We start from the raw sequence: 26,118 nt of genomic DNA on the forward strand, positions 1-26,118 counted from the left end.
TTCTGCTCTATGTTCACGGAAGAAAATCCTGGAGAAGGACCGCGATTGTCTGGCAATGTTACACAAGAAAATGGAGTAGATTCTGCGCCGTTCACGGAGGAAAGTGTTTATGAACAACTTGAAAAACTGAAGGTGGACAGAGCAATGGGACCGGATGGGATCCATCCCAGGATACTGAGGGAGCTCAGAGAGGTTCTGGCAGGTCCTATTAAAGACTTATTTAACAAATCTTTGGAGACGGGAGTGGTTCCTGGGGATTGGAGAAGAGCGGATGTGGTCCCTATACACAGAAGTAGTCACAGGGATGAAGTGGAAAACTACAGGCCGGTAAGCCTCACTTTGGTTGATGGAAAAATAATGGAACTGTTGCTGAAAAAAAGAATAGTGAACTTCCTATAATCTAATGGGTTACAGCACACATGTCAAACACAAGGCCCACGGGCCGAATTCGGCCCACCTGGCCATTTTATGTGGTCCTGAGCAGGGTAATTGGACACAAATGCACTTTTAAGCAGCAATAAGCCGCTAGCTTCACTCTAGGCATGTAAAAAGTACATAGAAACATGATGACACATGATATAAAAGGTTCCAAAATATTATTTTTTATTAATTCATATTAATTCTCAAAAGGTTATTACGTCACCGGGAGATCTTTACAGATGCCAAACGCTGGCATTCTAACAAAGATCTCAACCTGATAATTCGTTGCTCCCCAAAATGTATCTTTTGTCTTACATGACATCATTACTTGTCAACCAATCCATTAACAGAGACTGTCCTTAGCTTTGGACAAAAAACTTCCTTTTAACATGAAATAAAAGTTTCAGAAATCATATTTTTGTTTACATTCATTTCTGAATATACATTATTACATATCCATATGCATTATTACATATCCAAAGAAAACTTTAAATCTAAACCTGCTTATCTGTTTCAAGGGAGCCTGCATTCAAAAGTGTTGAAAAGTTCTTGTCTCTCCCTGTCAGCACAGAAAAGGAGGAGGAGGGGCTATCCTCTCTGCTCTGAAAAACTGGCAGTTTCAAATTTCACTAACACACAGACTCGGATCCCTTCCTATACTGAAGACTGATACAGTGTTTGATTCTAACTATTTCCAGATGTTGCCTCAGGATTTTTCCTTAAAGTTTCTTGCATCTTTAAACTATATAAAATATTAGAAATTAAGTACACACCATTCTTTCACATATCTTTCATACATCATTCATTCGGGGCCCCTTTCATCCACAGATCCACACAATATATTTCATTCATATTTAATGCAAGAAAGCTTTTCTTCTATGCCCAGTATTGGAATATGGAGTCTAATATGCTCTTCCTAACCGGCCTAAGCACATCTGTTATCAATTTTCCCATGAAGCTCAAGGCGGGAAAACCCTGAACAAAAAACACTGAAGGGACATAGGCTGAACACAAAATGGAGTAAAGCCAAGCAGAAGATACAGAAAGACAGAGAACAAAATGGAGTCACTTACTCAAGATGGAGTTCTTAATATCTTTCTATGTATCATGTATATCCTGATTTCCTCTGTGGTCTGGCTTAATAGCGAAGTACATAAAAAGAATATTATTATGCTTTTCCTTAATATTAATCTGTAGTGTGTTTTTCTGGCCTTGGCTACATCCATATTCAGACTTTTATTCACCAACTTTTCGTATGCTTCTATTGGGCGTGGCCTTAACTAACACATATGCTTGTATCTAACTAGTTACCCAGAACCATACGAAAAGTAGGAGTTTTTGTAGAAAAACTCCACAAAATACTCCACAAACACATCTTATTTATTATCCATTCCATTAACGTACCATAGCGCCTCCTAGAGTACCACCTCAATCCCCTCTTGAATAACACGTAAGTTTACGTTCGTGGTCTTACCTCTGGCTCTCGGAGGGTTTCTTTGGGTACTGCCCTTCTTATGGATCAGTGTGTGTCTGTGAAAGTATATTCTCTTAATGCCAATTAGATAGGACTGACTGCACAAAAGCCAGAAAAATATACTACCTAGGCCTTTAAAGGAAGTTGCCTAGAAGATCTTACCCAAAGCATACTTGAATTCTCAAGTGAGAATGCAAGCAAATCCCATCCACTGTCCTAGATAAAACCCATTCAAGTAATTTATGTAAGTTGCTGGCTAAGCTAAACCATACAGGAAATTTACCATTCAAGTGGCAGGTACATAGGTAGTGTCTGTTCTAGTCCAGGTGCAATAGCCCTAGAGCAGAGCAGAGACTAAACTTGCGTCTGTTCTTTTATTCATAGAGGTATCAATGAAACTCTAATACTTTTGAGGTATAAAGATCAGAAAATGTAAAGAAAGTATAGCTAAGAGAAAGATAGAACCTTAGATATGTATTAGACATATCTAAATCCCTAGATTTCCCTAAAATAAGAGAACCTCAGTATTACCTAACTTAGAATTGGTCCCTATACCCAGAAGTGTTTGGCATAGTAACCTAGAATTAAATCAATAAGGTATAAAGCAACGCAGAGTGCTAAGAAACTCAAATATATGCCTAATATACAAATTTAACCCATGTGTAGATAATGCACTCAGTGAGTACATATAAACTATAATTTTTCTTTTTCTGTGTGTGTTGCAAGAACTCATTTTTAAAATTTGAATTAAAATCATTCAAAGAACTGGTGATGTCAGTAATTAAACCCAATAAGAGATACTTTTGCAATGTGTGACAACATAGAACCTGTCACCGTACATAGAATACAGCAATATGAAGTAAAATTTAAAATACAGGATAAACGAAAATCTTTTCTGAGAACAATGCATGATGACAATGATAAAGTAAATACAATTGCTAACACGAGGTCATAATGAGCCCATTGGATTATGCAAAAGCATACTTAAATTCAGAAGCCTAATTTAAATGGAGTGCTTTAAAGTAAAGTGGTTTAAGATAAAGTCTGTTTTTTCAAAATCTTATGAGTCCAAAATGTCTTTGCAAATATTTTAGCAACTTGTAAGGTCAGATTTTCTGAATTAATTTAAATGAAACTGTATAAAGACTTTAGAGTCCATGCTGAAACATTTTGAAGATAATTTTGTCTGTTATTCAAGCTTGTCTTTTCTGTAACTATGGAACTGCTACCACATGTGTATGGCTTCTTTCTTTCCTTTGTCCAAGGGAGTGAAAAGCATGCCGTCTGTAGAGAGAATGCACTGCTACTGCTGGAAAATAAGCACATCATTAGTAGGGGACAGAGAAACTAAAATTCCCTCCTAAACTCAGCTTTGGATTCTCTGTGCTCTTCAAATACAGCTCTAGTGGTGGAATGTGGTACTGGAGGTCGGTGTAGGCACCGCAAGGAAAGCACATGTTCATTAAGAGCAGGGGTGTCCAATGTCGGTCCTCGAGGGCCGCAATCCAGTCGGGTTTTCAGGATTTCCCCAATGAATATGCATGAGATCTATGTGCATGCACTGCTTTCAATGCATATTCATTGGGGAAATCCTGAAAACCCGACTGGATTGCGGCCCTCGAGGACCGACATTGGGCACCCCTGATTAAGAGAGAACAAAGGAAAATGTGGTGCCCCCCTCTGCAAACAGGACTGACCAATATTCTGTCGAAACCTGTATTGGCTGGGAGACAAAGCAAAAATTCAATAAGACTTTTCAGGGTCCTGTGACACCAAGTATGGCCACAGGAAAATTTAAAATGCAGACCCACTATCTACGGGACACAATTTCTGCTAGCACAAAAAAATTATTCTCAATCCATCCTTTATCAATGTTATCAAGCCCTTGTTTATCAGATATTTCAATTTCAGAAAAATATGGGTGCGTGGCCTTAACTAACACATATGCTTGTATCTAACTAGAGTACTAGACTTACCCAGAACCATACGAAAAGCAGGAGTTTTTGTAGAAAACTCCACAAAATACTCCACAAACACATCTTATTCATTATCCATTTCATTAACGTACCATAGCGCTCCCTAGAGTGCCACCTCAGTCCACAGTGACTGTGCCATATCCAAGCGCCTGACCGTGCAGCCCCAGTCACAGCAGTGCTCCAAGCGCCTCACCGCACTGCCTCAGTATCCATTGCAGGCAGATGGACCCAGTCCCAGTGTAAAAGCTAGGGCGTTCCACACAAGTGCCTCACAGCACTTGTTGTTATTTTGAGAACATGATTAATGCACAAGCATGGCATGTGATATGGTGTCTCAATAAAAAAAAAAAATCGGCCCGCAACTTAACCTGTGTTTTAGATTTTGGTCCTTTAACTGATTGAGTTTGACACCTCTGGGTTACAGGATCCGAGGCAACATGGCTTTACTAAAGATAAATCTTGTCAAACAAACCTGATTGAATTTTTTGATGGGGTGACCAGAGAGCTGGATCAAGGACATATGCTAGATGCAATTTACTTAAATTTCAGCCAAGCCTTTGACACGGTTCCTCAAAGGAGGCTCTTGAACAAACTTGAAGGACTGAAGTTAGTTCCCAAAGTGGAGAATGGATTAGAAACTGGTTGACGTACAGACACCAGAGGGTGATGGTTAATGGAAGTCTCTCGGAGGAAGGAAAGGCAAGCAGTGGAATCCCTCAGGGTTCAGTGCTGGGGCCGATCCTGTTCAATATGTTTGTGAGTGGGTTAGAAGGAAAAGTTTGCCTTTTTGTGGATGATACCAAGATTTGCAACAGAGTAGACACCAAGGAGGGCGTGGAAAACATGAAAAAAAATCTACAAAAGTTAGAGGAATGGTCTTAATATCTGGCAACTAAAATTCAATGCAAAGAGATGCAGAGTAATGCATTTGGGGATTAATAATCGGAAGGAGCCATATATGCTGGGAAGGGAGAGGCTGATATGCACGGAGGGGGAGAGGGACCTTGGGGTGATAGTGTCCGAAGATCTAAAGGCAAAAAAACAGTGCAACAAGGTGGTGGCTGCTGCCAGAAGGATGCTGGGCTGTATAAAGAGAAGCGTAACCAGTAGAAAAATGAAGGTGTTGATGCCCCGGTACAGGTCATTGGTAAGGCCCCACTTGGAGTATTGTGTTCAGTTTTGGAGACCGTATCTGGCGAAGGACGTAAGAAGACTTGAAGTGGTCCAGAGGAGGGCGACATAAATGATAGGAGGTTTGCAACAAAAGACGTCCTGAATATGTGTACCTTAGAGCAGGGATCTCAAAGTCCCTCCTTGAGGGCCGTAATCCAGTCGGGTTTTCAGGATTTCCCCAATGAATATGCATTGAAAGCAGTGCATGCACATAGATCTCATGCATATTCATTGGGGAAATCCTGAAAACCCGACTGGATTGCAGCCTTCAAGGAGGGACTTTGAGACCCCTGCCTTAGAGGAAAGGAGGGACAGGGGGAATATGATTCAGACATTCAAATACTTTAAAGGTATTACTGTGGAACAAAATCTTTTCCAGAGAAAGGAAAATGGTAAAACCAGAGGACATAATTTGAGATTGAGGGGTGGGACACTTAAGAGCAATGTAAGGAAATTCTTTACAGAGAGGGTGGTGGATGCCTGGAATGCGCTCCCGAGAGAGGTGGTGGAGAGGAAAGTAGTGACGGAGTTCAAAAAAGTGTGGGATGAACACAGAGGATCTAGAATCAGAAAATAATAGTAAATATTGAAGAACTAAGGCCAGTACTGGGCAGAATTGCACGGTCTGTATCTGTATATGGTCGTTTGGTGGATGCCAGATAACTGTGCCAGAAAACTGAGATACTACTGTATTGTATTTAAAAATGTTATATTCTACCTTTGGTGCACAAAATTTAACACCCCTCCCAGTGAATTTCACTAAAACACTCATCCATGATCAAATAATATAAATATCAATATTTATAGATACAATAAAAGCAAAAACCCAGAATCCATCACCTGCCATCCAAAATCTATGCCAACTTTGAGTCCCCCCAACCCCCTCAGTTGAAATACCTTGGCCTTGTAGGTTTCTAGGAAACAACAACAAAAAAAAATCATACTTCCTCCAAGGGCCTCTAGCAAATAACTCCATAACCTGTAACAAGGCTGTTTCCTAATTCAGAATCTATGGGAGGGTTTTACAATGCAGGCAAAAAACTGTGATTTTTACCCTGCATCACCTCCCACCCATCCCACCCCTTACCTCCAGCATGCTGTCAGTATTTTGTGTACTTTGTCAGCAAAGTAGTTTGAGAATGTTTTGCTGTCGAGTTCCGTGTTAAGGCATTGATTGTCTCCTTGCAATGTTGTATCTTTTTTGTTAGTTTGAAAAGGTTTTTTGATCTATTGGGGATCCTTAATAGTTGTTTGGAGTAGTACTTCTTTATAGCCTCTAGGGTGGCTTTTTTTATATTCTTCATGTAGTTCTTTCCATTTGGACCCATCACTGTTCAGCCTGGATTTGTATTATTTCCTCTCTGCTCTCCTTAGTTCTCTTTTCGTAGTTCTTAAGTTGTTGGTAAACCAGGGGGAGGAGTATTTGCGGGGATAGTATTTGATCTCTTTGACTAGGGCTAGCCCTTCGTATAGGGTTTTTACCTTAGTGTGCCAGTCCATGGAGGCCTTGTCAAGTTTCAAGGTTTTTTTTCCTCAATAAATTTTTATTAACATTTTATTTATAACAACTTATACATATGCATGACATACCACCAAATAAAGCCACAATTGCATTGCCTTGTAATCTTATGCCTAACACACAATGTATCCACTCTAGGCAGTATAATACAGAGAATGCATCTACACCCCATAGACAAATCTCTCCCATTTACAAAATTATCACACTAGTATTAAACCCCTCCTCCCCCTCCACCACAATAACCCCCCCCCCCGTGAGGTAGGCACCCAGTGTGTCCTTCAGAGTGCTCACCACTCCACCTCCTTCTCCCTCCCTCCCTAAATTCCCTCCTTTCAAATCTCATTAATGCTTGATATACCGCTTTACATTCCTAAGTGGTTTACATCATACAATGGTAAAAATTTTAAAAAACAAAATAGGGGTTATTACATACATGAATACACTGTTAGACAAATCACATAAACAACTACACCGGATACAAAAGGGAAAAAGGATAGGATTACATTGCTTAAAAAAATAAAAAAGTGGTGGGGAGGGAAAGAAAAAATAGGGCATGCTGCGAATTGTATGTTACGCTCTTGTTCTAGGTCTCATACGCCTCTTTAAAGAGAAAGGTTTTAAGCACTGATTTGAATTTAGAGGAATTAGATTCTTGTTTCAGTATAAGTGGCAGTGAGTTCCATAATGTTGGAGCAACCACTGTAAAAATTGTTTTTCGGGTTGTGTCATAAAATATTTGCTGAATGGAGGGAATTGCAAGAAGGGATTGCTGGGTCAACCGAAATGGTCTGGAGTAACATACGGAATCAAAAGTCTATCAATGAAAGTGGGTGAATGGTTAAATAATACCTTGCAGGTGAGAAAAAGTATTTTAAACGTTATTCGATGGGATATGGGTAGCCAGTATGCCTTTTTCAAAAGTGGGGTAACGTGAACAAATTTTTTGGCATGAAAGATAGTTTTTACTGCAGTGTTCTGAATAATCTGAAGCCTCCTGATTTGTTTTTATGTAATTTCCTGATAGAGAGAGTTACAATAATCTAGATTTGAAAAGACCAGTGAGTGGATGAGAATGTTAAGGGATTTTGCGTCCAGAAGCGATGAAAGTGAACTAATCATTTTAAACTTAAAGAAGAAACATTTGATTTGTGCATGAGGAAGAGTATCGTCCAGAGCAACCCCTCAAAAGATTGAGAATTGGGTTTTGATGTTCACACTAGGTTTGAAAGGCCTGTGGAGAGATCCTTTAAGTTAATAGCTTCGTTGTTGTATATTATCTTATGTTGGGGTTGCTTCCTGGTTGATGGTTGATATGTTGTGTAGGTGTGGTTGAATGTGATCAGATTGTGATTAGACCAGGGTACTGGTTTGGTAGTACAAGCTGGGGTTTGTTTGGTGTCTTTTTAAATAAAGATTAGATCTAGGATGTGGCCTGCAGAGTGAGTCGGCGAGGGGACCATTTACTTAAAGCCTAGGTCTGATAGTGAAGTGATGAAGTCTGCTGGGGATCCAGTCTCGTTCGGATAGCTTGTGAAGATAAAGTCTCCAAGTATGATGACTTGGTTATATGTGATGACCAGTTTGCTAAGGATGGATAGCAGGTCATTGGAGAGTGTGGTGCTCTGTATATCAAGGCGAAGGTTAGGTCTCTGTTGTGACCCACCGAGAAGGTGAGGCACTCTAGTGCATCTAGTGTGATGGTGTCTTATCAGTTTTTGGGTTGAGGTTGGACTTAATGATGGTGGCTACACCTCCACTTCTAGTGTTGGTGTGTGAGCAAGCTATTGCTTGGTACCCTGGTGGGCAAAGCATGCCCAAAGTAGCTCCATCATTGATTTTGAGCCAAGTTTCGGTAATTAGGAAGATGTTCCAGTTATTGTATGTGAGGAGGTCATTTAGTATAGTTTCTTTGTAGTTTATACACCTTGCATTTGCCAGTGTCATTCTGAGGTTATTGGGTGTGGGTGAGGGGGGTTGGGGTGAGGGTGGAGATAGGCCTAAGGTATCAGGGTCTGTGTGGTAAGGATTTTCTGTGGGGAAGGCGACAGAGGTCACCATATCTACCCTGGCCTGTGATGACTGAGATAGGGGAATACATGTTAGCAATGAGAGTAATTGGCATGAAATTGGAGAACACAGATTATGGCATTGGTATTATGAAGGTAGTGTAATTTTGGATTACTTAGGTGGCTAGGTTGAGGATACAGAGCTTTGGTAGGATTTGGTTGGGCAACAGGTAGAGTGTGTTGGGGATGACTGGTGGGTGGATCTATATATGTAATGAGATTCTAGGGGTGGGTAAATGGAATCATAAGTTAAATGCCGGTAGGCACATTCAAGGCACCTAACTTAATTGCTTTAATTGGTGTGGCAACTGCATTGTTTAAAACCTAATTAAAAATAAGTAGGCAACTGTCAAGATAGGCACTGGATTCACGCCTACAGCATGGCAGCTAGCAGCTCCCAAGGTCTAAGTAGGTGTGGTTAAGGGCAGAGATGACCTTAGGTGCCACTAGACCAGATTCTCAAAAAAACTTAAGACAACAGTAATGTAGGCCTTTAAAACCTTGGCCAACATTACCGTGCCTACGTTTTTTTCTCAGGCGCCATTAGCCATGATTCTGTTAATGGCAACTAAGTATGATTAACGTGGCCAGCACCATTTTTCAAGGCACTAGCCAATTTAGGTGCCATTAACAAAATCTGGGCCTATGTGTTCAGCTTGCATTAGAAGCCATGTGCTAAACCAGTGTCTCAAACTTTTTTTAGCTCCGGCACACTAAGACCCTCTTTTACTAAGGTGCACTAACTGGTTAGCGTGCGCTAATTGATTTAGCATGCGCTAAACGCTAATGCATGCATGTTAGTCTATGGACGCGTTAGTGTTTAGTAGCGCTTTTTCGATTAGAGCACGCTAATCGATTAGCGCACCTTAGTAAAAGAGAGGGGTAAGTAGAACAAATGTCTTTTGTGGCACATAATGAAATTATAAAATTACAAAACCAACAAAAAAATTAATTTGAGAGTTATTTATTTAAAGTTCTTTAATCTATGTATGGGTAATTGCAACAATGGTGAAATTAAAGTAGATAGAAAAAAAAACCTGCTAATCAATGCGATGTATGTGCTTGTTTTTGAATGCAAATTAACTCAAAACTCGATAGTTGACAAACACGCATTTCATCATCCACTATCTGCAGTTCTCTTTTTTTCAATTTAATTTCTGTCAGAGCTGAAAATCTTGATTGCTTTGTTGCTCAAGTTAGGATAACTACAACATAAAAAATAAAACTAAAATTACTTGCCATTAGTTTTCAAGGACCAATCACATGAAAGAATGATGCTAGTCTGGGCGGTTGTATCCTTATGCACACAGATGCTCATAACATTGACAGACTCTTTCGTATGCAACATGCATGTCATCTATTCTAGTGTATACTTTTAAAGGGAATGTTCTAAACTAAAGTAAAATTCTGGAATTTCTTTGGAGCACACCACTGTGCCATGGCACACAGTTTGAGATACTGTGCTAAACAATCAGCAAATGGCTCTAACTCAAGCTTTTTACATCGACACTTTAGTCAGCCACTGCTTAGGTATTTGGGGCAATGCAGCATAGATCTGACCATCACCTCTCCTCTCTGCAGGACATCTATGAAAAATTCAGCACCAGCCCGAGTGACCCCCTGAGCTCCTTCGAACTGCCACTTGCTCTTCAGGAGGCAGGTAAACAGGGCACCGGCACTCTCATTTGGACAAGGACTGATTATTTTGGTTGGTGGGTGCACTTGGATTTGTGTCCCTGGTGCATCTTATAAAAATAAAAGTAGATGGCAGTGGAGTTCCAGTGCACAGTAGATAATTGAGCTTGTCATAGGGGTGGTGGATGTAGAGATTGATGATAACTGGATGATTTGGAGAAATTTCTTTAGCAAACTGTGGGATGGTGTAAGATCAATGTCTAACAATCATCTATGGCCGTAGTATACTGACCCCCTTTCTCTTTTTCCCCAGGGTTTCAACTGAGTGATCAAGTGCATGAACAGCTCTGGTTGCGCTGCAGAACAGATGACCAAACACTGACTTTTAGTGACTTTGTCCACTGTGTGGCCAGGCTGCGAAAACTGTTCGGTGCGTGGCAACCCTAACTGCTTGTTTCCATACCTCTTAACCCCATGCAGCCTTTGCCCCTTTTGGTGCATTTTGCAGCTTGTATTCCTGAGGATAGTGATGGAGATTACTGGGTTGAGTTGGAGGATCTGAGTGGCAGCTGCCAGCAGAGCACAAATGGAATCAGTTTGTTGACCTCAGTTAACACCAGCTACCAAAGGCTATGTTTGGTGAAAGGTGGCTGGCACATTATGAATTTAAAACTGGGCAAGTGTCATGTAGCACTGCCTGCGGCCATCCAAAACACCTGCACGATGATCCAAAATGACAGTCTGACCAAGCACTTCAGCAAAATGTTTATTCAAAGGTCACTATTAAACTTATTATGAGAGGGAATTATAATGACAAAACAAGGGTGATACTGAAAATACTGCTTTGATTAGTCACCCATCAGCAATCTATCAATCTTTGTATATATAAACAATGAACACACAAAATATGATACGTGCTTAATAGTGAACGCTCAGACCCACAACTATATCCCAGTGAAATATCACAAAGAAGCTGTGTAAAGAGACCATCATTGCTTGTTCACAGTCTCACCCACCATTACTGTTTGAAATAAGTTCTAACAACATCCACAGCTCCTAAAAAAGGAACAAAAACTACTTATCTTAGTAAGGTGGTACTGTAGTCTTTACAGCTACTCCGGGTACATTCTTAATCACCACGGCTGCACAAAATGCATGTTCACCGACCCCCCAACCCAGGTTTCACCGGTTGGCTTCATCAGGAGGGGTACTACAAAACAAAATTACACCCAGTCACTCACTCTCCTCACCACACCAAACAAAGTTCACCAAATGCACTAAATCATACAATAAAATGTTAAAACTCACTCAACTTCAAATTACACTGCACAACAATTTTTTGGTTAAGTCTTGATTCCTGAAAAGTTTTTGGTGATTATGACAGGTACCAACTTGGTATGCTCAAATATGGTTTTGGTTTTACTGCATCACGTAAGAACTATGAGAAATAGACATTTTTATGTTTACTGACAATAAAATATATAGTCAAGTTTACGTTTCGCACAAGCGACTAAATGAAACAGAATTAAAAGTGTTTTGCTCCCGAGTTTCTTTTATATTCAGTGTCTGGTGCATCACGTTGTAGCATCCAACAATAGTCGGCAAGCATTGACGGATTCCAATTGCCCTGGTATCGTTTCTCCATCGTAGCTATGTCTTGATGAAACCTTTCACCGTGCTCGTCACTCACAGCACCGAGATTTGCGGGGAAGAAGTCCAAGTGTGAATGGAGGAAATGAATCTTGAGTGACATATTGCACTTCATTCTCTTGTATGCTTTGAGAAGTTTGTCTACCAGCTGAATGTAGTTTGGGGCTCTGTAATTGCCCAGAAAATTGTCAACAACGTCTTTCAAGGCTTTCCAGCCAATTTTTTCCGGCCCAACTAACAGATCTTCAAATCGCTTGTCACTCATAACATGTCTGATCTGGGGGCCAACAAAAATACCCTCTTTGATCTTGGCATCAGTTATTCTTGGGAACATCTGTCTTAAATAACGAAAACCTTCCCCTTCCTTGTTCATTGCTTTCACAAAATTCTTCATGAGTCCCAGTTTAATGTGAAGAGGAGGCAAAAATATCTTTGTCGGGTCAACAAGCGATTCATGTGCTACATTTTTCTGTCCTGGAACTAACTTTTTACGGAGTGGCCAGTTCTTTCTAGAATAGTGCGACTCTCTGTCTCGGCTGTCCCATTCGCAGATGAAACAGCAGTACTTTGTATAGCCAAGCTGCAGTCCTAGTAACAGAGCAACGACTTTGAGGTCTCCACAGATATTCCAGTTATACCTGGTATACTGGACATACTTTAGTAACATTTCCATATTCTCATATGTTTCTTTCATATGTGCTGCATAGCCAACAGGTACTGAAGGATAAACGTTGCCATTGTGCAACAGAACAGCTTTCAGGCTTAACATTGACGAATCAATGAAAAGACGCCACTCTTCCGGGTTGTGATCACAACCAAAGACCGAGAACAATCCTTCAATGTCACAACAGAAACAGAGACTGTCGACTTGTGCAAAAAATTTGGTTATATCATGATGCCGGTCTCGAAACACAGAAATTTTCGTACCTGGTGATAGCAAACACCATTCCTGCAGTCTCGAACCTAGCAGCTCAGCTTTTGCTTTTGACAGACCCAAATCTCTGACCAAATCGTTCAATTCGGACTGTGTTATCAGATGTGGATCGCCTGATGAGGATGGTTCAAAATCCGGGTCAATGTCACTGTTAGAACCCTGCACTGCAGTTTCTTCATCTGGTTCGTCTAAGGTCCAATCCTCTGGTGGTTTCGGAACTGGAAGACTGTCATCATGTGGCATGGGTCTCATTGCTGAAGGCAGATTAGGATATTCAATTGACTTCTTGTTTTTGGCAGAGAAACCAGACACATTAGTCAAACAGAAATAACAGTCCGTCACATGGTCTTTCTGTTCTCGCCATATCATCGGAACAGCAAATGGCATCGTCTTTCGAGTACCTCTGAGCCAGGCTCTCAGACTAACAGCACATGTCGCACAGCAAATGTGAGGCGCCCATTGCTTGTCTTGATCACCTATTTTGCAGCCAAAATACAGATGATAGGCTTTCTTTACAAGGGCAGTCATCGAACGTCTCTGAGGCGTAAGTGTATATTCCCCACAGATATAGCAGAATGTGTCGCGGCTGTTACGACACCGACGAGACATATTGCCCGACACCAAAACGTCTATAGCATCAAGCTTACTTACTGTTATATTGCTACAGCTACTATACTACTATACTTTACTATACTGATACTATATACACACACGGACTATCTATATTAACCAAATGAGCAGGATCGGTGTATGGAAGCCACCATTATAGCATGGTGAGACAGCGCAAGCTCGTTCAGACCTGCCCAGACATGCCCAGGATGTCATCTTCCATAAAACAGCTTCCAACCTGGCTAGATTTTATGCATGGACATACCCAGGCGGCACAAACCGTTGTTGATAAGACACTTATGGGAGAAAAAATTGTTTGCATCCAAATATAAGAAAAAATCACGACAAAATTGAAGATTTCTCTGAAATGGTACGTGATGGGTAATTTTTGATGTAATATTCATGATCAGCACCCAAAATTCTATAAGAAACACCCAGCAGTGTTCAGGAAGCAAAAACTTTGTTGTGCAGTGTTATACTTCTTACAAATTCTTACTATAGGCTTACCGGGACAGACAACTTCCTTCCTCCAGCACACAGCACACTCTGGCATGGCGTTACAAATCAGCAGGCCACACTCCTTAAATACACTCCCTCTTCAAGCATTCTGAAAAAGGTCACTCCATGAGAGCTCACACAGCTGACAGCTAGATTTGAAAAGCGACGACTCAGGGGAGACATGATAGAAACCTTCAAGATCATGAAGGGCATAGAAAAAGTGGACAGGGACAGATTTTTCAAACTAAGGAGAACCACAAGTACAAGGGGGCACTCGGAGAAATTGAAAGGGGAAAGGTTTAGAACAAACGCCAGGAAGTTCTTTTTCACCCAGAGGGTGGTGGATACATGGAACGCGCTGCCGGAGGATGTGATAGGCAGAAGTACGCTACAGGGCTTCAAAGAAGGTCTGGACAGGTACCTGGAGGACAAAGGGATTGAGGGGTTCAGATAGGAGTAGAGGTAAGGTTATAGGGACAGGATTAGAGGTAAATTATAAAATTAGTCAGAGACCACTGTTCAGGCAGTGGGCCTGATGGGCCGCCGTAGGAGCGGACCGCTGGGCAAGATGGACCTCTGGTCTGCCTCAGCGGAGGCACCTTCTTATGTTCAGTCAATTTCACTGTTTAACCCTCCTGGAGCCAAAGTGTGCCACTGAAATATAAACCTATGTTCACGATACAGCAAATACTGAGAAACATTCCCTGTATCTTTATGAGCATGAAGCAGCCCTGTGTATCTAATATCTTCAGCTGTGTGTTTCATTTCTAGCCAATGACTGACAAGAAGAGCAGATTCCCGTTTGCAGCGAATATGACTTAAATGTTCAGCTATACGTACTTTGATCACTCGCTTGGTGTGACCTATATAATACATCCCACAGGGGCACACTATACAATACACTACCCCCCGGGACTGACAATTAGTGTGTTCATTGTTTATATATACAAAGATTGAGAGATTGCTGATGGGTGACTAATCAAAGCAGTATTCAAAGGTCACAACACAAATCCAGGCCTCTAAGGTACTGGGGACACTTTGCCTATATAACCCCGAATTATATAATATTAGGGGTAGATATTCAGTTGATGGCAACAAGGGTTTTTTTAGCCAGCAGTGGCTTTCTTCCCAGATATTCAGTGCTGGGCCATGTTCAGGCAGCAGCATTAAGGGGTCCTGTTACTAAGGTGCACTAACCAATTTAGTGCACTCTAAATGCTAACCCATATAATATAATGGGCACGCCTTAGTAAAAGGACCCCTAAGTATCTGGGTTTATGCAGCCAGCTAACTCTTCTGTAGTTAAACATAATATTTAGCACTTAACCACCCAAGTATACATCTTGATTAGCTGTTAGTGACTAAAATAGTCTATAGTACCTGAAGATTGGAGGGTGACCAATTTTACCCCGGTTTTTAATAGGGTTCCAGAGGAGATCTGGGAAATTACAGACCAGTAAGTCTGACTTCAGTGCTGGGCAAAACAGTAGAAACAATTATAAAAAAAAATAAAATTGTGGATAAACATAATTTAATGGGACAGAGTCAGCATTGGTTCAGCCAAGGGAGGTTTTGCCTCATCAATTTGCTTGACTTCTTTGAAGGTGTGAATAAATATATGGATAAAAGGTGAGCTGGTTGATGTAGTGTATCAAGAGTTTCAGAAAGTTTGGACAAAGTTCCTCATGAGTGTCATGGGATAGGAGGCAATGTTTGGTTATGGATTAGGAATTGGTTAATGGACAGAAAATAGAGGATAGGGTTAAAATGGTCATTTTTCTCAATGGAAGAGGGTAAATAGTAGAGTGCTGCAGGGATCTGTTCTGGGACCAGTGCTATTCAACATATTCATAAATGATCTGGAAATTGGGATGACAAGTAAGGTGATTAAATTTGCAGATGACATCAAACTGTTCAAAATTGTTAAAATGCATGCAGAATGTGAAGAATTGCAGGCAGACCTTAGGAAATTGGAAGCCTGGGCATCCAAATGGCAGATGAAATTTAATGTGGACAAATGCAAAGTGATGTACATTGGGAAGAATAACCCAAATCATAGTTACCAGATGCTAGGGTCCATCTTGGGGGTCAGCTCCTAAGAAAAAGATCTGGGTGTCATTATAGACCAGGGATCCTTCCTTGAGGGCCGCAATCCAGTCGGGTTTTCAGGATTTCCCCAATGAATATGCATTGAAAACAGTGCATGCACATAGATCTCATGCATATTCATTGGGGAAATCCTGAAAACCTGACTGGATTGCGGCCCTCAAGGAGGGACTTTGAGACCCCTGTTGTAGACAATATGCTGAAACCTTCCACAACAGTCAAGAAAAGCAAACAAGATGCTAGAAATTATTAGAAAAAGGATGAAAAACAAGACTAAGAATGTTATAATACCTCTGTATCGCTCCATGGTGCGAGCTCATCTTGAGTATTACATTCAAATTTGGTTGTCTTATTTAAAATATATATATATATATATAGCAGAACTAGAAAAGGTTCAAAGATGAGTGACCATGATGATAAATAATAATAATAATAATAACTTTATTTTTGTATACCGTCATACTCAGGGAGTTCTAGGCGGTTCACATCAATTAATCAGATTTACAAGCAACGAAGTCGTTAAGTTAAGCATGAAAGGAATGTACAAGTCCTTGGAGTTAACAGGTTGGGGATGAACAATAAGAAGGAGTAAGAGGAGAGGTCAGATCATTGGTGGAAGGGGTGAGAGAAGTGGAAGAAAGGGATTAGGGGTTTTGTCCATGGAATAAATGAGTTTTGAGTAGTTTTCTGAAGTCGAGATAGGTGGGGGCTTCGAGCACAATTTGGGCTAGCCATGGGTTCTATTTGGCCACCTGGAAGGCAAAGGTTTTGTCGAGGAACCTTTTGAGGTGGCATAGTTTTAGGGAGGAGTAGGCGAATAGATGGATTCTGCGGGAGTTCTTATTGTTGTAATTCAGGTTGAAGTGAGGGTTGAGGTAGCTCAGAGATAAACCAAATACAGTTTTGTAGCAGTAGCACGCAAACTTGAATAGGACTCTAGATTCAAATGGTAGCCAATGTAGTTTGTGGTAGAAAGGGGTGATGTGTTCCCATTTGTTCAAGTCAAATATAAGGCGGACGGCGGTGTTCTGGATGAAACTCCTTTCATATGAGGAAACACTAAAGAAGTTAGAGCCCTTCAGTTTGGAAAAGAGACAGTTGATGAGAAATACGATTAAAATCTACAAAATCCTGAGTGGTGTAGAATGGATACAAGTGGATCAATTTTTTACTCTTATCAAAAATTACAAAGACTAGGGGACACTCAAAGCTACAGGGAGATATTTTTAAAACCAATAGGAGGGAATGTTTTTTCATTCAGAGAATAGTTAAGCTCTGGAAAACATTACATAGAAACATGATGGCAGATAAAGGCCAAATCCAGTTTGCTCCCAATGCTGTCTTGGTGAGGGTGCAGGCACCTGTCCTCCTGTCTGCCCTCCCCCCCCACTGCCGCACATGCATGCTGTTTCCCTTCCCCCTGTACCTCTGTAACATTCCTGGTGCAAGCAGCAACCCCCAAGCTATTGTCACGCCAGTATTGGCTCTTCCTCTGACATCATTTCCTAGGTGCGGGTCCAGAAAGTGACGTCCGAGGAAGAGCCGACGCTGGCACAATAGCAAGTTGTAGGTTGCTGCTCGCACCAGGAACATTAGATAGGTATAGGGGAAGGGAAGCAGCATGCACGTGTGGCAGTGGGGGGGGGCAGAGAGGAGGGGCAGAGAGGAGGACAGGTGCCTGCACCCTCACCAAGACAGCACGGGGGTGGACTGACTCCCCCAACCTCCTTACTACTCCACTGTCTCCAAGTAAGAAATGCTTACATTAGCCCCATTTGTTCTGTCTTATAATTATCAGTCTTATCATAGGTGTTGGAATGAGAGGGGGATGGCACAGGGGCTGTGGTCCCCCCATAAATTGGCACAGGAATGGGGTTGATGGAATCCCGTGGAATCTGTAGGCAGGAAGGATGCTAGGGTGCATAGGAAGAGATATGGACATTAGGAAAAAGGAGGTATTGATGCCCCTGTATAAGACTCTGGTGAGACCTCATTTAGAATAGTGTAGAATTCTGGAGGTCACACCTTCAAAAAGTTATAAAAAGGATGGAGTCAGTCAGAGAAAGGCTATTAAAATGGTGCGTGGTCTTCGTCATAAGGCATATGCAGTCAGACTTAAAGATCTCAATATGTATACTTTGGAGGAAAGTTGGGAGAGGAGAGATATGATATAGATGTTTAAATACCTACGTGGCATACATGCGCATGAGTTGAGTCTCTTTCATTTGAAAGGAAGCTCTGGAATGAGAGGGCATAGGATGAAGTTAAGAGGAGTAATCTATGGAAATACATTTTTACAGAAAGGGTGGTAGATGCGTGGAACAGTCTCCCAGAAGACTCCCAGAAGAACTGGTGGAGACAGAGACTGTGTCTGAATTCAAGAAGGCGTGGGATAGCCACATGGGATCTCATAGAGAGAGGAAGAGATAATGGTTACTGCAGATGGGTAGACTAGATGGGCCATTTGGCCTTTATCTGCCATCATGTTTCTATGTTTCTTCCTTCTAGCCGCAGTTCTTCAGAAATCCATAGGCAGTGGTTCCTTCCTACACGCTGCCCATGGCTGACCTGTGTAGAAACTTCTGCCCACAGCTTTGTGAAAAGTGCGGCTGAAAGGAAGAAGGAGGAGGCCTACACAGAAGTCAGAGCCAGCCAGAATTGATACACACCTGGCCTGTTTAGAAACTGCTGCCCAAGGCTTTGTGAAAAAGTGCGGCTGAAAGGAAGAAGGAGGAGGCCTACGCAGAAGTCAGAGCCAGCCAGAATTGATACACACCTGTGGGAGGAGGCACAAACTTGAAACACAGATGAGAGGGAGGGAGAGAGGCACATTGGGACACAGAAGGAAGGAAGAGAGAGAGAGAGATTGATGCTGAGGCGGGGGAGGGATTAGAAAGGGAGAATTGTTGGACATGGGAGCATGAGTGAGAGGTAAAGAGAGATGGTGCACATGGGGAAAGGAAGAAAGGATAATTGTTAGGCATAGGGAGGGAGAGAGAATTATTGGACATGATGGTGGGAGAGGAGTGAGGTAGACATGCAAGGGAGAAATGTTGGATGTAGTGGTGGAGAGGGAACAGTAGGACAGATGGAAAGGGAAGCAAGAGGGAGGAATGCTGGACATGGTGGTAGAGGGAATAGAGGGAAAGATATGGCATGGTGCTGGAGAGAGGTGCTAGAAGGAGAAATGTTGGGCATTGGGCTGGAGGACAGGAGTGAAAGATGCTGCACGCAATCTGGTGGATGAGAGAGGGAGAAATGTTGGATGTACATTACAATTTGTACTATTATTATGGGGGTGAGGTCTGGGGTGGAGCATGGGTGGGGGGTCTATGGTGGAGCTTTTGAGGTTTCCCAAACAAGAAAGCATTCTGCTGCCTATGAGTCTTCTCTGTTCAGTATCTCCCTACTGACTGGCATTAGGCTAGATTTCTTGGGACTACAATCCAACATCAACCACATTTCCTGTTTTCTTGAAATTACAATCCCCTGCAACTTCCTGTCTTCTGATTCGCTTACTCTCAGACTAGTCCTATTTCTTAGAATGACATTACCTCTGGGAGTCGATTTTATAGCATTCACACAGCTGGCTGATTATTTTCTTCCATCTCTAGACTGTTTCTCATTGTGTAACGTGCCTACCTCATCATAGCAGATCAAAGCTTCTCTCTGCAGGCCATGTTCATTTGTATAGAATCTGTAGCTAAGTCTTACCAAGCCTATTTTCTCACTGTGCAACTCCTGTCCCTTCCAGAGCTATATACCATGGATACACGAGACATCCAAGAGGTCAAATGCATAGACATCAATGAGGTGAGGACAATTTTATGACTACCAGTCAGAGCTCTTACCAAAAGTCATTTAATTTTCTTTTGATTCCGTACTCTTTCTACATAGGGATCCTCTGTGTTTATCCTGCACATTTTTTAATTTTTCCAAGCATCTTCCACTCTCTCCATGAAAAAAATTTCCTGAAGTTACCCCTAAGCCTACCCCAAAACATCAGGAAGCAGTTTTTCATGGAGAGAGTAGTGGATGCCTGGAATGCCCTTAGGGAAGGCAGTAGGGAGAATGGTGACTGAATTCAAAAATGCATGGGATAAACACAGAGGCTCCCTCTAAATAAAGACAGTGGGTAAAGTGGACCTGTACAGTATGGATCTAGGTGTGAGGAATTTGAATGGAGTTGGTTTGGGAACTTTCCTCCTTGGAGGAAGCGGTCAACAATTTGAGTTGTTTGGGCTCAAATTTGAAAAAATAAAAAGGCAAGAACCAGGTAAAGCCATTCCATGCAGTCTGGATGTTCTAAACCTGGTAGAGACAAGTCCCTAACCCCCCACACCAGCACCATACGGTTAATATCCGTGAGGCTACTCATCCCTTACTCTTGTGAATAGGCCAGAAGTGATTTCCTGTAAGAGCAGCTGTTGCATTCAGCATTTGCAGCAGCTCAGGAGACAATGGGTTTCAGTCTCTGGGTGGAAGGTGGTCTTTCACTATGCTGTGGTATGAGTGAGGTCACAGGGAGAGGCTAGACAGCCTTTGGCATAGTGGATCACGATGAGCAAAGCCATCACTTAGCATGGGTGTTAGCAGCCAGTACTACTTGTATGAAAAGGAGCAATGGACAGAGAAAAGTACATTCACAGTGGACAATTTGGGCAGTGGTGAACTGGTTCACAGCTGCAGGACTGCAAACGGAGCTCTGATGAGATTACAGTGTTAGCAAGAAAGACTATCATTTTGTGGGGCAGTAGAAGAGAATAACTAGATGAATGGGCTTCCAATACTAAGTCCCTTAGAAGACTAAAGGGACACTGCTTCAGGGTTGACCAATAGAGCACTGAACCAGATACTGACACTGGGCTTTGACTTGTGACTCAACAAGGGCCTAGGTGCAGGGACCCCAGTTTGAGTGTCTGCCATGTTTTTTCAATTGAGAGAGAGAGCCCATCAGCAGTGAAGAGGCCTAAACTCATGTCAAAGGAACAACTGGAAGATGGGGAGGCTTTCTGAACTCCCTAGAGGAGACTTAGAGGAGACATGATAGAAACCTTCAAGATCCTGAAAGGCATAGAAAAAGTAGACAGGGACAGATTTTTCAAACTAAGGGGCACCACAAGTACAAGGGGGCACTCGGAGAAACTGAAAGGGGACAGGTTTAGAACAAACGCTAGGAAGTTCTTCTTCACTCAGAGGGTGGTGGATACATGGAACGCGCTTCCAGAGGCTGTGGTAGACAGGAACACATTAAATGGTTTCAAAGAAGGTTTGGATAGATTCCTAGAAGAAAAAGGGATTGAAGGGTATAGATAGATATATACCACTGCTCAGGCAATGGGCTTGATGGGCCACCGCGGGAGCGGACCGCTGAGCAGGATGGACCTCTGGTCTGCCTCAGCGGAGGCAACTTCTTATGTTCTTATGTTAGGGACTCTGGCAAAGTTAATGGAAGAGGCCCTTGAGGAAGAGGAAGTACTTCCAGGTGAGGACACTATAGTTGTCAGCTTTTTTTTTTTTTTAAATATATAAGGATGAATTATTGTCCTTAATAATTCAGGTGCTAGCAATGCTGAAATTCTAGAAAGACCATACTGCAGAGGGCTCAAACAGAGAGGATCCATTGCATGAGGAGATCAAAAAGATGACAAAGGCTTTCTCTATTCACAGAGTAATATGATTGTGGCTGGACAGAACATGCCTGATACAGGAATGTCCTTGGCAGTACCCACTGAGAATAAGAAGTTGCATCTCCCCAATGTGGATGACTTGAAATTAACAGTGACCAAGAAAACAGCCATTCTTGTGGAAAGAAGTGCACCACTTAAGTATCTCAGAACTGATGGATGGAAGAACTTCTGAAGGAATCATTCAAGTACTGTCAGTGCTGGCTTTAAAAGCAATAATCTGTGGAGGATACATAGCCTGTGTCTGCTTCCATTGGTTTCAGCAGTTGCAAGGGTCCCTAGCGAGTTCACTGCAAGGAATCTAAGAGGGAACACACCTGAAGGTGGGCACCACTTTCCTTTTGGATGCCTTTTACTATTAAATTCAGGCACTGGCAAAAAAAAGCATGGTCACTATGGTGGTAGTATACTGCCTGTTGGGGCTCAGATAATGCTCGTCAGATGTGACCTCAAAGATATAGCTCAAAAAGCTCCCTTTTAGAGGAAAGTTGCTGTTTGGAGAGAATCTTGGGAAGCTGATGAAGGATCTAGAAGTATCTAAAGTTCCAGGATTCTTGGAGGAATGGCCTCAAGCAGCAAGCTGCTCCTTAATAACCAGAAATGCTTTAGAGAGGTGTGGATGTATCACCCTCAGAAATTGGCTGCTTCCCAGCAGAATGTTTTTATCCACAGAGGAGAATCCTTTCAAGGTAGCTGCTTCTGGCTTGGCAAGTTCACGTCCGGCTCCAGTTCCATGAGATAGTCCTCCTAGCTCCCTGGTTCAGCAATCACCTAGCCAGCCTCCTCCAGCTCCATGGTTTCTGGTGCCTCCAGCCCATTCAGAACTATCAGCCCTTTGAGTTCTCTCAGTCTCTGGAGTCTGGCATTTCTCTCCTCTAGCTGTTCTGCTTTCCTATTTAAAAAAGTACAGCCACCCCCAAACCTTCAAGTGTAAAAGTTTCCCTAGCAGCTCTACTACTCCCTCCTTGGTGACCAAAGGAAAAAGCTCTAGGGAGACTTGTGCTGTGGAATGCAGGCAGTCCTGTGCTTCTACTCCCTCTAGAGGTGTGGACAAGAACAACCTCAGACTGAACAAAATGTGGTTTAAACTGAGATGTGATGTGTGTGTGTGTGTGTGTGTGTGTCAGTGTAAGCACTGCTTCAGGGATACAGCTAGCAGGCATGGGCTGCACATCACAATATTAGGGACATGTCTTTCAATCATATTTTCCAGCACTGAAGGAAGGGGCAGTCATGAATTTGATGGGAACCAACAAAACCATCAAAGTACCCAGATTCTTCAGTAGTAGAAGGGAGTGTGATTAGCAGGGATAAATGCCCTGGTGCAGCAGTGTTTCTGTTGTGGTCCTTAATGGGAAGGGTGATTCAGAGAGCAGAGAGCCATCCAAGACTGTGGTAGTGGTGCTGGTTTGGCCAAGGAGGCTATGGTACAGGGATCTCATGAGACTAAGGGTAGAATATCCTATGCCACTCCTGAGGATGAAAGGCCTTGTGCTTCAGGGTCTGATTCAAATGACAAAATGCATCACCGTTCTAAGTTATGGCCTGGTTCTTCAGAGGATGAGGTTCAGGAAGAGAGGATATCCCAGAAGAAATTCAATCTATCTATTATTTTAGAGTATAAGTAAATTTAGATAAGAAGGCAGGGAATATTTGGTTGGTCCAGCCACTTGATTGAGGAAATGCCCTCACAAACTTTAGGATACCCTATAGCATCTTTGCTGGAGTGCAACTGTTGTTATGTCTGGAAAAGAAAATGACCCTACCTTATAACCCTTCTTTTGTATGCTTTCCTCCTAGTGGCTTCTATTATTCCTCACCATTTGAGAAGAAACATTTCCACTCTTACTGAAATACTGAAGAGGACATGCATGAGGCAAAACAAGGCACCATGTCTCATGTGTTCCTGAGCTTATGAAATCCCTGAGTGGCTTCTCTCCCCATAATAGCAGCAACAGCAAGAATCTGGGCATCCTTAAGGGCTCTAGATATTAGTAATTGAAATCCCCCTCCCCCATTGGTTATCTCTTGACTGCTACTGACTGTATTTGATCAGTTCAGACTACCTTCTGCTATTACTAAATCTGTCCATGCATCTACCAAGAACCCTCTCCACAGAATGATTTAGCTAGCAATGAGCAGGAGAATCTGAACTGAGATTCCAGCTTTCCTACCCAATTTCATTCAAACCTGTCTACAAAGAGTGACCCCCTTGATAAGTGGAGAGCACCCCCTACCCAAATGGATGTGCCAGTAGAGTCAGGGCCATGCCTTGATTTTCATGAGTGACATGCTCAAGGAAGGCACTTTTGCAGCTTATTTCCAGGCTTGGTTTTACTTTATTGCCTGCTGGGACTTGGAGATCTGATTTTTGCAAGAAAACATAGGAATCACATTCAGTGGGATAAAGCCAGGACTGCATAGTTTGTTTCTCCCCAAGCCCAGGGTCCAACCCTGTGTAGTATTGGTTAAAGAAAGACAATTTTAAAAATCATTCATAGTTCCTGTGTAGACATTTTCATTTTTGTTCATCAACAATTTGTAAAGTTTTAAAGACTAATCTGTTTATGCAGGCCTTTCCAACACTGTATGTATTCAGGTAGAAGGTTGCTTTCCACATGATCAGAATGGTTTACTTTCTGGAGTTATATTAGTATGCTTTTCAATTTGTCAATGGGCATTTCCATGAGTGGCTCTTTGGTGGTTTATGTTTTTGTTTTAATGTTTTTAATTTAAATGTTTGTTTGTAAATGATTATTTTATGTATATTTTGCTGTAAGCTGCTTAGTTTTAAGTGGGGTATAAATTTAAAAAATAAATAAATTGTCAAGCCTGTGCCAATGGACTTCTTATAATAATCTGAAAATGTAGTACTAGTAAATATGTCTCTTTGAAATGTGTGAATATTAAAAGTTCCACGTGACTCCATGTTATAATCCAGACCTAGTTTTACCATGTTGCATATATAGACTTATAGTTCTAATTGTGGAGGAGGAGTGTGTGGTGTGGTGGTTGAAGCTACAGCCTCAGCCCCCGGAGGTTGTGGGTTCAAATCCCGCACTGCTCCTTGTGACCCTGGGCAAGTCACTTAATCCTCCATAGCCCCAGGCACGTTAGATAGATTGTGAGCCCACCGGGACAGAGAGGGAAAATGCCTGAGTACCTGATTGTAAAACCGCTTAGATAACCTTGATAGGCGGTAGATAAAATCCGAATAAACTTGAAATTTGCCTGAAAATCAAAATGATGGGCTCCTTTTACAAAGCCACACTAGGGCCTTAACGCGCGGAATAGTGCACGCTAAATTGCCGCTACAACCTCCTTTTGAGCAGGCTAGCGTGCGCTAATCCAGTGCGTGCGATAAAACCGCTAGCGCAGTTTTGTAAATCCAGTGGTGTAGCAAGGGTAGAAGGTGCCTGGGGCGGTGGCGCTCCTCTGCCCTCTTAGCCACTCCTGCTCCTCATGGCTTCCCTTCCCCTCCCCTCTACCTCTTTAACTTTTCACCGTCTCCCACCTCCTGCCCACGCTAGCCTCGATTCTCCTTCTGATGTCACTTCCTGGTCCTTCGACCAGGAAGTGACTTTAGAGGGAGACCTAAGGCCGGCGCAAGCAGCAGGTTGAACTGCTGACCTATCAGGAACTACAAGCCCCAGTATGTGGGCAGGGAAGTGGGGGCTCAGTGGTATGGACTCCACCTGAATATTTACATCTGCAGGCAGGAGTGGAGGGGATCTAGTGTCGGGACTCATAGATAACCCATCCGAAGAGGAAGAGGGTGAAAAAGTTTGTCCATAGGACCTTTAATCACTGATGCAGATGCAGCAAGTTGTTCTCACATATCCCCATTTCCCCTAACTCACTCACTGTATAGCACAGCTGGCTAATATACCTTACTCTATAACAGATTCGTACTTGGTTGGCAATCCCGGATCCCCACAATATGAAATCGTAGAGGAATCCTCTGTTGGGCTGAAAGGCTGAAGAGTTCCGAAAGCGCCTCCCTGCAGACTTCAGTAAGGGCAGCCACTGGGAGGGACTGAACATAGTGACGGATCTGGTAATAGGTGAAGAGATCATTAGCCTGTAGGCCAAAAGTTCGTTGCAGCTCGGCAAATGTGACCAGGCTCCCCTCCTCCGAAAACAGGTGAAAAAGATATTGTAGACCTTGTGCTTGCCACCTAAGAAAGGTGGCATTTTGCATGCCCGGCTGGAAAGCTCCATTGCCCAGTATAGGCAAATATAAAGACACCCTAGAAGACAATTTGGCTGTTTTACAGACCCATCTCCATGTCCTTCTGGCCGGCGTAAAAATGGGGTAATGAGACACCAAAGAACGCATCCTCGGATCCACCACATGTAGAAAATAGCTCT

At 42.4% G+C, this 26,118-nt stretch overlaps 1 protein-coding gene across 6 annotated transcripts in view; it reads left to right on the forward strand.

Annotated features, from left to right (window-relative positions):
- LOC117365402 (calpain-2 catalytic subunit-like) overlaps positions 1-24,584 on the forward strand; it is a 104,125-nt gene extending 79,541 nt beyond the window's left edge. For 2 of the 6 annotated variants that reach the window (XM_033955806.1, XM_033955802.1), the window contains 4 exons: positions 10,210-10,288; positions 10,577-10,693; positions 19,815-19,873; positions 21,731-22,391. In XM_033955806.1, coding sequence (XP_033811697.1) covers positions 10,210-10,288; positions 10,577-10,693; positions 19,815-19,873; positions 21,731-21,922 — 447 coding nt within the window. In that variant the 3' untranslated portion in view covers positions 21,923-22,391. Of the gene's footprint in view, positions 1-10,209; positions 10,289-10,576; positions 10,694-19,814; positions 19,874-21,730; positions 22,393-23,547 lie in introns of those variants that run through there. The other 4 variants (XM_033955804.1, XM_033955807.1, XM_033955805.1 and 1 more) reach the window with 3 other exon arrangements.
- The last annotated feature ends 1,534 nt before the right edge of the window (positions 24,585-26,118 follow it).

The sequence above is a fragment of the Geotrypetes seraphini genome, chromosome 8 (genome assembly GCF_902459505.1).
Source record: "Geotrypetes seraphini chromosome 8, aGeoSer1.1, whole genome shotgun sequence".
Lineage (NCBI taxonomy): Eukaryota > Metazoa > Chordata > Amphibia > Gymnophiona > Dermophiidae > Geotrypetes > Geotrypetes seraphini.